Genomic DNA, 13,930 nt, shown 5'->3' with positions numbered 1-13,930 from the left:
TTCAGCAATGGAATCCTTACAATTGGCCGTGTTCTTCGTTCCAGTGATGAAAATTCATGAGACAACTCTCTTGATTTTAACAGCATGTTTCAAACACTACATGGACTTAKTTGAGTCGTAAATATATTATACTGTACMTTACGCACACACACCTTATTTGAACATTTCAATAAGAAGATTAGGGTGATGCATGCCGCTATAATCAAAACTGATGCATCTTAAGAACAAAGGGCTGGCAATGTATAAATCATCAGCTTGACCCAATGGAAACGTGTCTGGAAAGAGGTATATCATATGGAACACGCTATAAAGCTTGGCTGATGCCCACTGATTCACAACCAGCYCATCACTTAGCTTTAGAACCCTTTATCAACTCCTCATGTCATGTTMCTTCATAATCTATTGTAAGACCATGATGTCAGGCTCTTTAAATCATAGCCAGACAGACAGGCAAGTGTATATGACTTTGTTTTTTTGTGTGTGGTCACCTGTTTATGTAAGGGTTCTGCAGAGATTCCAGTGCAGTCTGCCAGCTTAGTCTGTATTTGTCCGAGCCCAGCATTTCTGAGAGCAGATCTGTAAACACAGAAGAGTACAAATATAGAACTGAGAGGCCATATAGGACTCCACAGAGAATTCAGAACAGCCAAGGTCACCAAAAATATATTAACTAAAAACATAGCTAGTTGGATAAAGTAAGACCAGCAGTCCCTGAAATGGCTTCTTAGAAAAATCAATAGTTAGTTTACAAACTACCGTAATACAAATGAATTGTGTTTGCAGAGGTAGATAGGAATGAGTGWGTATGGGCCATGAGTTTTTCCTGATCATTTGCTGTAATGGACCAAAGTTATAACCTAGTTTCTTTTTCATGGTCAGGTCACAAGGTCAGGATAAACTCCTGGGTCCTTTTTATTTGTAATGTTCATAAAATAGTACATTTGAACGTAAAAACTAAAATTAAGATTTCTTATTGAACATGTCCATAATCCCTCCCGGTTTCAGTCCATTTTCTTCCATTTGGTGCCTAATGAACATGAGCCTGCCTCTTCGTTATTAGTAATCACTTGCCTGGTAGTAGTTTCATGAGGCAGTGCAGGGATTGCTGCTTGGTGTCCTCCTCCTGTTGGTGGCTATGCGCCGGGCGGGGCTGGGCTGGGCTGGTAGGCTGCCCCCCAGCCACACCGTTTCCTGCAGCACCCGCAGGTAGATCACCCAATACTGGGTACAGGTCAGGTTAGCCACACTCACGTTAAGCCAACTGCAAGTGACAGACAACACACACATCAGGGATGTGATCAGGAAAACATACTGTAGATATATTGAACAAAAATATAAACACAACATGTAAAGTGTTGGTCCCATTTTTCAAATGTTCCATATGCATAAAAAGCTTATTTCTCTCAAATGTTGTGTACAAWTTTKTTTACATCCCTGTTAGTSAGCATTTCTCCTTTGCCAAGATCATCCATCCACCTGATAGGTGTTCCATATCAGGAAGATGATTAAACAGCATGATCATTACACAGGTGCACCTTGTGCTGGGGACAATAAAGGTCAACTCTAAAATGTGCAGTTTTGTCACAAAACACAATGCCACAGATGTCTCAAGTTGAGGGACATATAATTGGCATGCTGACTGCAGGAATGTCCAACAGAGCTGTTGCCAGAGAATTTTATGTTAATTTCTCTACCATAAGCCGCCTCCAATGTTGTTTTAAAGAATTTGGCAGGACATTAAAACCGGCCTCACAACCGCAGAACACGCGTAACCACGCAGCACAGGACTTCCACATCCGTCATAAATGTCATCACAGTTCCTTTAGTTGAAATATCAACTTACTAGTGATGCACCGATATTACATTTTGGCCAATACCCGATATTTAACTTGCACCCCCCCCCCCCCCCCCCAAAAAAAACGATACCGATAACCGATATTAACATTCTTTGCTGCCTTTTATGCATTCTAGTACAGTTAAATAGTTAACACACACGGACGCAGTGGTCTAAGGCACTGCATCTCAGTGCAAGAGGCATCACTACAGTCCCTGGTTCACATCCGGCCGTGATTGGGAGTCCCATAGGGCAGCGCACAATTGGCCCAGTGTCGTCCGGCCGTCATTGTAAATAATAATTTGTTCTTAACTGGCTTGCCTAGTTAAATAAAGGTTATATAAATATATATATATATATATATATATATATATATATATATATATATATAATATTATATCACACACCACCAAAAAGTTATTTTGTTGGCATTTACATAAGTCCCCATAACCAGTAAAACCTATTTCTTTCACTTAATTGCTGTGCTGTTTCGTTGTTCATTTGTTCAGTCATTTCATTCTCCACCAGGATTTCTATGGAACGCCATTTGGGTCTTTGCGTGTCAAAAAAGATAYACGTCAAAAAACACAAAATAATATGGTTCAGTAGCTCGCTAACTATATAGTTAGGMGTCATCATCTAAAATAACCTTATTTGATTAATGGTGGTCGGACCCATCTATGTGAAGCTAGCCACAATAAGGATTAGCCACAATAGTGGATTTTGCAGTTAGCCTTCAAAATAAAAGTATGGCATAATTCTACTATTTGTATTCATTTKCATCACTGTCAATGACACCTTTATTTTGAAGGCAAACTGCAAATTCGACTAATCCTTATTGTGGCTAGCTTCACAACACATAACCCGGGCCGGTCGACCCTCACTAGCCAGATGAAGCTAGCTGGCTGCTTAAAACGTTAGCTTTGGGCAACAGGGTTAAGTAGCTGGCTAGCTATTTATTTTCATGAACTGAAGTTCAATTTCAATTAGCTGAACAACAAGTGGCAACCTAGCTAATACTTACAAGGATTCCTAAATCATTGCTAAGAATAATGAAAATGACTGCAGTTTCTACTGGTCATTGTTTTCAGGCTGGTTGTATTGGTGCTAGCTAGTGTCATGACGTTGGCCTGTGGGTAAGGTTTATGACCCCCCCCATAAATACCTTTCTCCCTTCCCTCTCTCTTGAATCGACAGAGGGACTCTTGAATAGCCTTTGTTAAACAGAGAGTCTGGGAACATCAAACAAGTGGAGGGAAAGGAACCATATTTCCGTAATAGAACCAGTTGAAAATATGCGTTGGTACTTAATGAATATGATGTCAGTTCGGTTGTCATCTGATACATTATGACTGATGAAAGGACGACCTAAACTGTATCTGGGAAAGTCTACACATTATAGTTATCAGATTCACATGGAATTGTTGTGCAATTCAAATGTTTAAATATAAAATGATTGATGAAAAGATCAAATGTAATTTTAGCTTCCAAWTKAGAGATTTAGGTTTTCAAAAGGTTAGGGGTCTGCTCAATCAGTGGCCCGCCCCTRTGAAGAGACATGGGTTATAAAACTATGAAACACACCCTTCTCCCTCCACTATATAAGCCCTTGACGAAAATGTAACCTTCTGTTCCGGGTACATTAGGATGACGATCCGATGTCAGAAGGGTTCAGATAATAACTACAGAACGAAGCCAACCTCAGCATGAGCTTTGGTTGCGAATGRTATGAACTTTGAACTCTTATTCGCTACAGAAGTGATACCTCCTAGCCGTTGAGTTAGCAACAGCAGCTGCAAACGTGGGCTAGGAAAGAACAGACAGAGTATTCGGTCTACCACACAACGACGTTACTACAACGTATCCAATTTACCACCAGAGACATTCTTCCGAGGACAGGAAGATCTCTGTTGGCCTACACGACCAGCATCTACGACCAACCTACCGAAGCGCAGCTCAGAGTAAATATTTATTACATTTTCCTTTTCCAAATGGGCGGTAATTTAGAATGCATAAGATTCTGTATTTACGATAGAGTAGCTGCCTACGGCCCGATAGAGACATCGCTTCTCCCTTTGTTCTTCAGTCTTCCCGCTCTTTCACTCAAACCCAGACCCCTTTTCTTTSTGCAACCAGCTGTCATATCTGTTCCGTCCGCTAGGGGCGTTTTCCTTYATGACATAATTTGTAATCAAGGTATGATTCATTCTGTGTATATGTAATTCTGTGTGATTAGTTAGGTATTTAGTAAAGAAATAATTAAACCCAATTTTGTCAACTTGTTAGCCAGGGTTCGTGAAGATAACCAAGAATTTACAACTTTCAGATGAGACTGAAATAAGGTGACGATTAATATTGACTGCTATTGATGTAAAATATTACTAGGTCTTTAAGAGTTTATTCNCGGTAATTTAGAATGCATAAGATTCTGTATTTACGATAGAGTAGCTGCCTACGGCCCGATAGAGACATCGCTTCTCCCTTTGTTCTTCAGTCTTCCCGCTCTTTCACTCAAACCCAGACCCCTTTTCTTTSTGCAACCAGCTGTCATATCTGTTCCGTCCGCTAGGGGCGTTTTCCTTYATGACATAATTTGTAATCAAGGTATGATTCATTCTGTGTATATGTAATTCTGTGTGATTAGTTAGGTATTTAGTAAAGAAATAATTAAACCCAATTTTGTCAACTTGTTAGCCAGGGTTCGTGAAGATAACCAAGAATTTACAACTTTCAGATGAGACTGAAATAAGGTGACGATTAATATTGACTGCTATTGATGTAAAATATTACTAGGTCTTTAAGAGTTTATTCRGAAGATAACTGCTCTATAAATATTATTTYGTGGTGCCCCGACTTTCTAGTTAATTACATTTACATGATTAGCTCAATCRGGTAATATTAATTACAGAGAAAGGATTTTATAGAATAGCAWGTCATATCACTTAATCCGGCATAGCCAAAGACACGACACTAGGTACCATGCTAAAGCTAGCTAGCTACCCCAGAAGTTGCGGTCGAACAAATATTACCAACGCGGTATTGTAAACACATCGTTCGTGGCCGGTGTTGGCTTGTTTGCAGACTTTTTTTGTACAACTTTGACAGTGCTACTGTATCTTCTTTTACACGCAAAGACCCAAACGATGTTCCATAGTATGAATGTCGTGAAGCTAATAGCAGTGGCACTATTACTGTGTAACTCCGATAGGGAAACATCTAAAAAATAGCGCACTTGGTAGTGTGTACCGGTGCTTGACCAGTTGGCGAAAGCCAACATCACCCACGACAGAGAACAGTTGATTGTCAAGGGCAATGAATTCCATTATCTTGGCTTTAATGGATTTCGCCTTTGAGTTGTCTCGATGATATTTTGTAACTCTTTCAAATGACTGCTCGACTTGTTGACTGCTTGATCCACACAGCAGAAATTGTGTGGGCTAGGTTAGGAATGCTGTGTTGCACGTGTAGCGCAACATTTTACGTGGCGTCATTACGTTATGTACCTACTTTATATACACAGTAGCTTTGACATCGGTTTTTAACATCGCCGTTAAACTAGACATTGGGCCGATACCGATGTTGGCATTTTTAGCTAATATCGGCCGATTCCGATATATTCACCGATATATCGTGCATCCCTACAATTGACTTCTGACAAGGTAAACCGTCCACTTCTAAATGAAGACTTGTGTATGACGATGCTGTCACATGGAGAGGACATTTTACTCCCAACAAGATTAAAACCTGTTCGCAAAAAATACATTGAAGAGACAGTATGACACACACAAACAATAGGATCCACTCCACACTGACTTACAGCATAAAGGCACAGAACGCAACAACCCCCATCCACATGTGCAGAGGTATTTTGAGCACAAGGTAATGGCCGTACTACATTCCAATMGCCTTACAGAAATGCAGTAGATGGTATTAATCAACTAAACAAAAGTCGTCCAAAGAACGTGCCATGCTTGTAAAATGATCGGTGTGTTTACAGTCATACACACACAGGGAGAGAAGATTTGCTGTTGGTCTCTTGAGTAGGGCTTACGCAAAATAGTTTGTATCCAGACTGTATTCAATTGGATGAAAGACGTGATCAAAATCAATGAATAACACTCTGCAGATGTTACATAATACTGTAAAATCCACAAAAATATGGTTCATGGCACATTTCAAGGCCCTTAATTTAGTTATTTCATTACAGGTTTTTTCATTACACTGCTGAGGGACATGGACGGTTCTGAGAAAACGTGGATCTCGTTTTTGTTTTGACTATCTTAAACCCTGTCATTGTTAGTATGTTTCATAACAGCGAGGCYGGCTTACCAAACCAATACATGATGACATCTGTGTGGAACCACGATGCGGGACTGTGAGAAAATGTTACTATAAAAGCCTATGAAGGATTGCCTGCTAAGAACCTCTCTCAAGATTGAGCAATTATTATCGTTGCACATACAGTATGTTGTATGCCTCGGAGGGAGAGAGAAGATAAGTTCATTTTAAAAATACGTTCCAATGAGTCTACTTCGGAGTTCAACTAACAAATAACAATGACTAGGAGTTCTAATGGGAAAATAGAACTTATGTAACACACGTCATATGGATTCCATCCTAAAATTTGATGCATATTGAGCTCAATACTTGTGCTTGACTGAAGAAACTGCCATGTCTCACAGAGCAGCTATGAATTCTGGGAAGTGGACCTTGCATTTTTTTTTGCCATGGATCTCCTACTCTTCATGCCTCTGAAGTTACCTCTGCTCATTAAAAACTCAGAATGTGGACAATGATGAGTGTCCGTTCAACGCCACATACCTACCGGAGACAAGCGCATTAGTCTAAATAATGGTCGCTTACGACGACAGAACAGYAGAGACGAGTCGAAAACACAAGCACGTGAGCACAAGCTGCCGAGACCAAACATACTCTCTTCCAGACAAACATTAAAAAAGTGTATTCTTTTTTCCCTAATTTGGGAAAATCTTTGGACTTTTCGGCAGATCCTTCTTRAAGCATTGGGAACCTCCCAAGTCTCCCCCATCTATAATGTCCTGGGAGGGCTGGTCTGGTCTGAMATGCACGCGGCCGTGGTTTATGTCTTGGGGAAGCAGCAGTCACTCCAGCTCCTCCTACCCAGTCACTAGGGAGGTTTATAGCAGCCCGACTGCACTATTTCATCAGGAAACACGGAGGCCCTGGAAACACTCCCAGCAGGGCCTTGCACTCTTTGATACGCTGTGATGTCTTTTACAGTCAGCATCAGAGTACGTCATGTTCACATTGAAATAAGCTCACCCTAACTTGGTGCACCCGGTGAAGGTCTCCTGCTGTGAGTAACGATGTAGGGAAACCAACCTAAGAAGTAAGCCTACTAAAGAATGGTATGTTTCACAGTGGGCGATGTTGACTCTGGAAAAGATCAGGCATCTTGGTATATCGATGAATGGCACCCGTGAATTCCCACCACCACATACTATCTAAATATATTATACAGTACAGTACATATTACAGTATCATTGATGAAAACGATGCAACACAAAGTGCAATAGCTAACCAGCCTCTCAACATTAGCATCGGTGGATGGAATGCAGGCCTCTCTGGGATAACAAGACAAAAGCTGCACTGGTCCAGACAAACCATTTAAGGGCTGACATTGGACCACAGCTAATGTAAGGTGATGGAACTAAAAAGCGAGTTGTTTGGAATCAACAGTAGTACATTTTATTTCGTACTACTGACCCRGGCGTTCAGTTTATGAAGTGCAGCCCATTTTGACTGGCAGCGGCTTTGACAGGGACACGCAGCATTAGCAGGGAATACATTTCTCCACCTCAGAAAGAATGGAAAAAAAGGGTTACTACACTCTYCCCGCAGCCAGCCATGTTTAAACAGCCCCGTTTCAAATTCTAATAGGTGCTTTGATTTCTTCTGACACTGCAAAAACATCAACGTGATAACTATATTCCATTTGGAAAAGTGCCTAATTGACATGTGAAATTCGCTCGGAAAAAGTGACAGCCCGAGACGTGGTGTTGTTCGGGTAGGCAATGGAAAGGGGAGTGAGAAAGACAGTTAATTCATCGTCTGTGACAGACAGAGACAGACCGTGATGCACATGCTGGGAAGAACCCCTTAATATCAGCAGATGTGGAGCATATTGGCTCTGCTAGTTGATTGTCATTTCTTCTCACTGGAACCCTTGGTGGAACWCCCTAGCTGCTTCGAAGTGACATGATAGTTGAAGACGCAGTGGACTACTCTCTCACCTACATTTAATACCTTGATACACACAGGGTTGATGAAAAATTTATGGAAAAGCATCTTCTTGTTTTTGATGTAGACCAGAGGTGTCAAACTCGTTCCATGGAGGGCCTAGTGTCTGCTTGTTTTTGTTTTTTCCATTCAATTAAGACATGGACAACCATGTGAGGTGAGTTCYTTACTRATTAGTGACCTTCATTCATCAATCAAGTACAAGGGAGGAGCGAAAACCCGCAGACCATGGAATGAGTTTGACACATGTGACATGGACGATTATCAAAATGGATTTAAGGATTCAGAAGTCCATCATGAAGAATGCACTATAGCACTTGAGAATGAAGAACCTGTGCTTTATTGYTARGGATATTCTGCCATGACTGTGGGCTGCGAGCCTGTCACACCAGTTTAAAATGTGAGGCCTGTCTGGGTTCAGGCTTTAACACTCATTCCATGTGATCCATGTAAAACCCTCTGGTGCCAATCACATAAACTGTAGTTATTATTCTGAAACCTTGGGTGAAAATAACACAAGGGCTCGGCAGCCAATAGTATAAACGCTTTTTCAAACAATAATGTGGAGGAGGACATGAAAGTGTTTTCACAGAGCTCAAAGAAATGGGGAAAATGAAACGACTACTTTCTCTAAGGTCAGACTCCAGCACAGCTGAATTAGCGTACTAATTTAAAAATAGCCGTTGGATTAAACACCCCGTCCAAATCCTGCATCACACTTCAGTTTAAATTACGACAACGCTTAAATTGGCTCGATGACCTAAGCAATATCTGATACATTTCCACTTCACTCAAGATTCAAAATTGTGTTGAGTTAATTACCCGAATCAAAACATCCAACAAAAGTCAGAATGATGGATTTTAAAGCATGGCAGGTGTTAGTGTATGCAGATGTACAGTGTAAGTCCACAGGGAAATTTAGAAAAAAAGGCCAACTGCTAGTAGAATTCCCACAATGCTGGTGCCAAACAGAGCAAGATGCCTAGGCAGCCAAAAAGCTGAATTATATCAATCTATTTAGCTAGCAGAATAATCAAACTGGGAATGGAGGTCTGCAGCCAGCCTTTAAACAACTCATTACGTGTTAACAGACTGTTCCACAAACCCAGAGGCACACTGGACTGAGACAAAGTGTTCCTCCTCAGTGCAACGTGCCCGCTTTAGCTCACAGTAACCATTTGCATCAACAATACTAAAGTCTGTCATACACAACAAGAGCATTTTTCTCCTCAACCACCTAAACCAAGGTTCAGGGAAAGATTCCAAGGGACTTAAAGGGATATTTCGGGATTTTGACAATAAGCCTTTATCTATTTCCCCAGTCAGATGAACTTGTGGATACCATTTTTATGTCTCTGCATGCAGTTTGAAGGAAGTTGCTAACTAGCATTAGCACAATGACGTAAAGTATATGGGTATCTGCTAGCATGTTAGTAGATACCCATAGACTTCCAGTCATTGCGCTAACACTAGTTAGCATTGGCTCACAAAACTACCTCTACCTTCCTTTATACTGAACACAGACATAAAAATAGTATCCACGAGTTCAATCCCGAAGTTTCCCTTTACTGGAGGACTTGTTTTTTTGTAAAAACTAAACACAACCACACGGATGTAATAAAGATTGAAAGACAAACAAATAAACACGTATTTACAATACGGTCGGTTACACGAGAGCACCGTCTTTATCCGCCGGCTGCATCCCCAAAGTGGCTCCAGATGGGCWGTGCTGCAAACTCTGTCAGATGAGAGCTAGCCTTATGAATGAACATGGCCTTCAGGTACAGACCAACAACACAGGCTGGAGAGGAGGACAGCTGGGGATTATTTCTGACCAAAGAGACTACCACATCGTGCAACAACAAAATGAATGCTACTCCTCAGTCMAAAGACAATTGAAAATCGTATGGCTAGGCCACCGCTAACTGCCAATCACCTGAAACACAATGTCATTCTCCATGTATCAGAGCGCTAATGACACATCCACAAAACGTCTATTTGGAACTTTAACCATAARCAAAAAGAAACAACTTAGGACCTTGAGATAGGATAAAAAGGAACAAAAATGTCTTCCGACAGACGGATGTCATCTCATCTGCGTGACGCCTTCCTTCCTCAACACCGGTAAAACCACCTCTACTTGAGTCAGAGGCACTGTGGCTTCATTCGAACTCTGATAACATCTCTGGACATCGATGTGAAGCCAAGACATTGTTTACTCTGGTTCTCAAAACCACCTCTACTTCAGTAAGAGGCGCTGCGGCTGCATTTGAACCCCGATAACATCTCTGCACATCGATGTGAAGCCAAGACATTTTTACACTGGGTCTCAATTAGTCTCGGCCCTCAAGGCCAAGGGCTACATCAGAGGTTTGTGTAAAGTACGAGAGGAGAAATCTCAGGCTTAATCAAAGTCAAGCCAGAGTTTACATCTCCGAAGAGGAGAACATTGGGCAGATGGCCTGTGAGCAATAAGGCGAATCATCGAGGGGCTCTTGAGAGGTCTGTCTGTTGAGTCCTGGTGGATGTCTGCTGTGAGGAAAGTCCTTAACTGTCTGTGTGTCCAGAGCCTGGGGGGGTGAGAGCGAGTGAAAGAGACAGATGGACAGAGAAAGAGGCACAGCTAAGGCTGATAGTTCTGTGTGAAGATGGGTGTGTGGGACAGGGGCACCAGAAGGCATCATTTCCAACTTATAAACAGTCAGGATGTTGCCCCCCACCCCCACCATAAAAAAGCTGTGTCCTCTTCACTTTAGAGCTCTCARGAAAGAGCACATATTTTTTTCTTATGACCCAATGTCTTGAATGTCTATAAATTGGAAAGGACTTACAGGAAGTCTGCCACTGAATAACGCTGAATGACTCATGTTAATTACAGGCCCAGCAGAACCTCATAAGGGATAGAGGTTGGGGGGCTGACAAATAATGACACAGCAGAGTGGGGGCTATTCAGTGGCAGTGCTGGGGCCTGTGGCGCCATTATGAAGAGTGTCTTTAGCACTGCAGGCATACTATAGACACACACTACTGGGTTCACTGCAGCTCCCACAAAAGGGGCTTGGGAGGCAATACTATGAATCTCCTCTGGATCTGACAATGCCTTGGAGGGAGACTCATGAGGCTGTTAAAAACCGGGGACGAATATTGTGTGTGAAGTTCTGTGAACACGTGTGGTTAGACATTGGCCTGCCGGCAAAGTGTGCTCATCAGAGGGAGACTGATAGCTTGGTGAACACCTCAAATAACCCCTATTGACCTCAACAGAACACACTATGCTGTGCTTCTATGTAGGTCTATTAGGCAAGCTTTTCAAATTGCGTTCAATCTGAATTGTGTAGTAGAGACAGTGAGAGCATTTAATTAAAACTCACACAATGCTATCCAAAATATCGTAACAATCTCCCTCTGTTCTTTGCACACAAGTGGTCAAGAGAGGTTAGAAGACCAAATGAACAAGAAAAAGATGGTAAAACAACATGCTAATAAAGATTCAGAAGCATTTGTGAATTACTTTCATTACAGAACCATGGACTATAAATTGATGGTTCTAGCTATTAAAATAGTATAGTCATCTTGTTGCCAGAGTTCTTTACGTTTCTTAAAATGATTATAATGGCAGTCTCCACTGTGATTGTTCATGGAATGCACTTCTCGAGTTGATATTAAAATAACCACGAGCCAGACTTGAGCTGTGCTTACAGGGAAMCACCAAGAGTGGGAAGCCATTTGGATGGGACAAAATTAGTAGTTGGCCAAATAAGCCAATGTTTTTGTTATGAAGTGTTAATAACACATGATAATCAAGCCCCACTCAATACAGCCAACTTCCTGGTAAGAATGGAGGAGTGTGATCGTCTGGGGTGCATTTCTCTTCAAATAGATCCATCTCCACTGTGGTCTTTATTCTGAAAACCTTGTATGGTGTCTGGTGTCCTAATCATTCTGGCATGCCTGGGTAWGTGAGGAGAGCGCCGCATCAGAGAGCTAGTGCTTCTCATACCTGGGTTCAAATAGTATTTGAAATATTTCAAATACRTTGACTGTTTGCTTAAGTCTGCCTGGAATGTGCCAGATGGGTGGGGTTTGCACTCTCACGCCTATTTCATTGGTCCCATTCCGCCAAGCGAGCTCAATCAAACACGGTTTACGTATTGGAAAGATTTCAAATACTATTTGAATGCAGGTCTTGTGCTAACACGTTCCACTGAAACCTCTGCTGAGCCGGTTAGCATCCAAAAGGTGTCTGGCAGACTGAGACCTCCAGGCAGCCTCCAGACTCCAGGCAGATTTTGGATTTTGATGGGAATTAATTGTTGGTCCCCAAAAAGTCCTCACAAATATAGTAAGACATAGCTGTGTGTGTGTGTGTGCGCGTGCGTGCGTGCGTGTCGGGGGCTGTTTTTATTGGGAGTATCGTGGCGCCTCATTCCACCGGCTGGTCAAAACACTGACATCTGACGTTACCAAACCAGATCACGTGTGTGGCTGGGGCAGGTTTGCAGAAAGACTGATTTCACAGTCTAGTGCATCGCATCCAGGACAGTTAGAGGCCATGTATTTACCCAGTGTCCAWCTCAAATCGCCCTTTTCCTGCTAATTGTCCTCTTTGATTCACTTGCGCATACGGCAGACTCCCTTGAACCAATTTCTGGTGACAAATGGCATGTAATTCTATACCAACGATTGTGGTCTGGAGACCTATGGCATTATAGCTACCATTAGAAGCACCAAAATCATTTTCTCATTWCAGTCCATCTAAAATATACTACTAAATTACTAAGAAATTGCATAAAGTTGATAAAGATTGGATACTGCTACAGTATGGGGTGGAAATCAAAGAAAGTATAAGGAAAARGTWATACACCTAACATTCCAATAGGTGCCAAGCCAGTACCCAAATCCTAACACTCAATTACCATACATGGATCGGATGAGTTACTTTGCCAATAGCTTGTTTCATCGTTTTCATTCGCAAACTCTTCACTGCCATACATATTAGTAAACGAGAGTGATTGAATATATGCAGCCTATGAGACGGTTATAGAAGACATAGTAGCAGACCAGTCAGTCTGGGTGAAATACACGTCTCACACGAGAAATGAGAGGAGGAACCTGCCAGACAGTATTCCTCTCTGTTAGTAATTACTCTTGTGGGTTGGGGCTTGCCAGGAAAGAGCAATTTACGGCAGCAGGTGACATGTCATCCTGAAAAGAAAATCACCTGGCAGAATTTCCTTGCGGTCGGAGCGGCACACGACGAGAAGAATATCAGGAGCCATGAGCGACCGCCAGCCCATGATAAGCATGGACTGAGAGGGAGAAAGGGTGATGGAGAGGAGCTGTACTCGCCAAAATCCCACCCTTACGGAAAAAAAATTGCTGTCAGAGTGCATTGCAGTCAGAGTGCAGTATAACTGCAGTTACAGTGMAGTATAAATGCAGTTAAATTCTGCAATTACTGCGTCTATAATACCACAGTCGACTGCAGTTACTGCACTTTTACTGAGGTTTCAAAACTGCAATCTTTATTAGTAATAAACAGTACCTCAAAGCTCAGCAGACAACTATAATCAAATCCAAGATGTTAACCTCTCTGGGGTAGGGGGCAGTATTTTGAAAAGTAAACTGCCTGCCTGAAAAGTAAACTGCCCAAAGTAAACTGCCTGTTACTCAGGCCCAGAAGCTAGGATATTTATATAATTGGTAGATTTGGACAGAAAACACTCTAAAGTTTCTAAAACTGTTAAAATAATGTCTGTGAGTATAACAGAACTGATATGGCAAGCGACACCCCGAGGACAAACCACCCCCCCCCCC

The 13,930-nt window shown here is 41.9% G+C and overlaps 1 protein-coding gene across 1 annotated transcript in view; it reads right to left on the bottom strand.

Moving 5' to 3' along the window:
- Positions 1–1,077: 1,077 nt before the first annotated feature.
- Positions 1,078–13,930, bottom strand: part of LOC111949773 (sorting nexin-19-like) — a 28,661-nt gene continuing 15,808 nt past the window's right edge. The window contains exon 2 of the mRNA XM_070434080.1: positions 1,078–1,261. Within this exon, the coding sequence (XP_070290181.1) occupies positions 1,084–1,261 (178 nt within the window). The 3' untranslated portion in view covers positions 1,078–1,083. The remainder of the gene's footprint in view (positions 1,262–13,930) is intronic.

This window comes from Salvelinus sp. IW2-2015, linkage group LG22 (genome assembly GCF_002910315.2).
Source record: "Salvelinus sp. IW2-2015 linkage group LG22, ASM291031v2, whole genome shotgun sequence".
Lineage (NCBI taxonomy): Eukaryota > Metazoa > Chordata > Actinopteri > Salmoniformes > Salmonidae > Salvelinus > Salvelinus sp. IW2-2015.
Note: the sequence above shows the minus strand (reverse complement) of the source record. Positions and strands in the feature narration are given on the sequence as shown.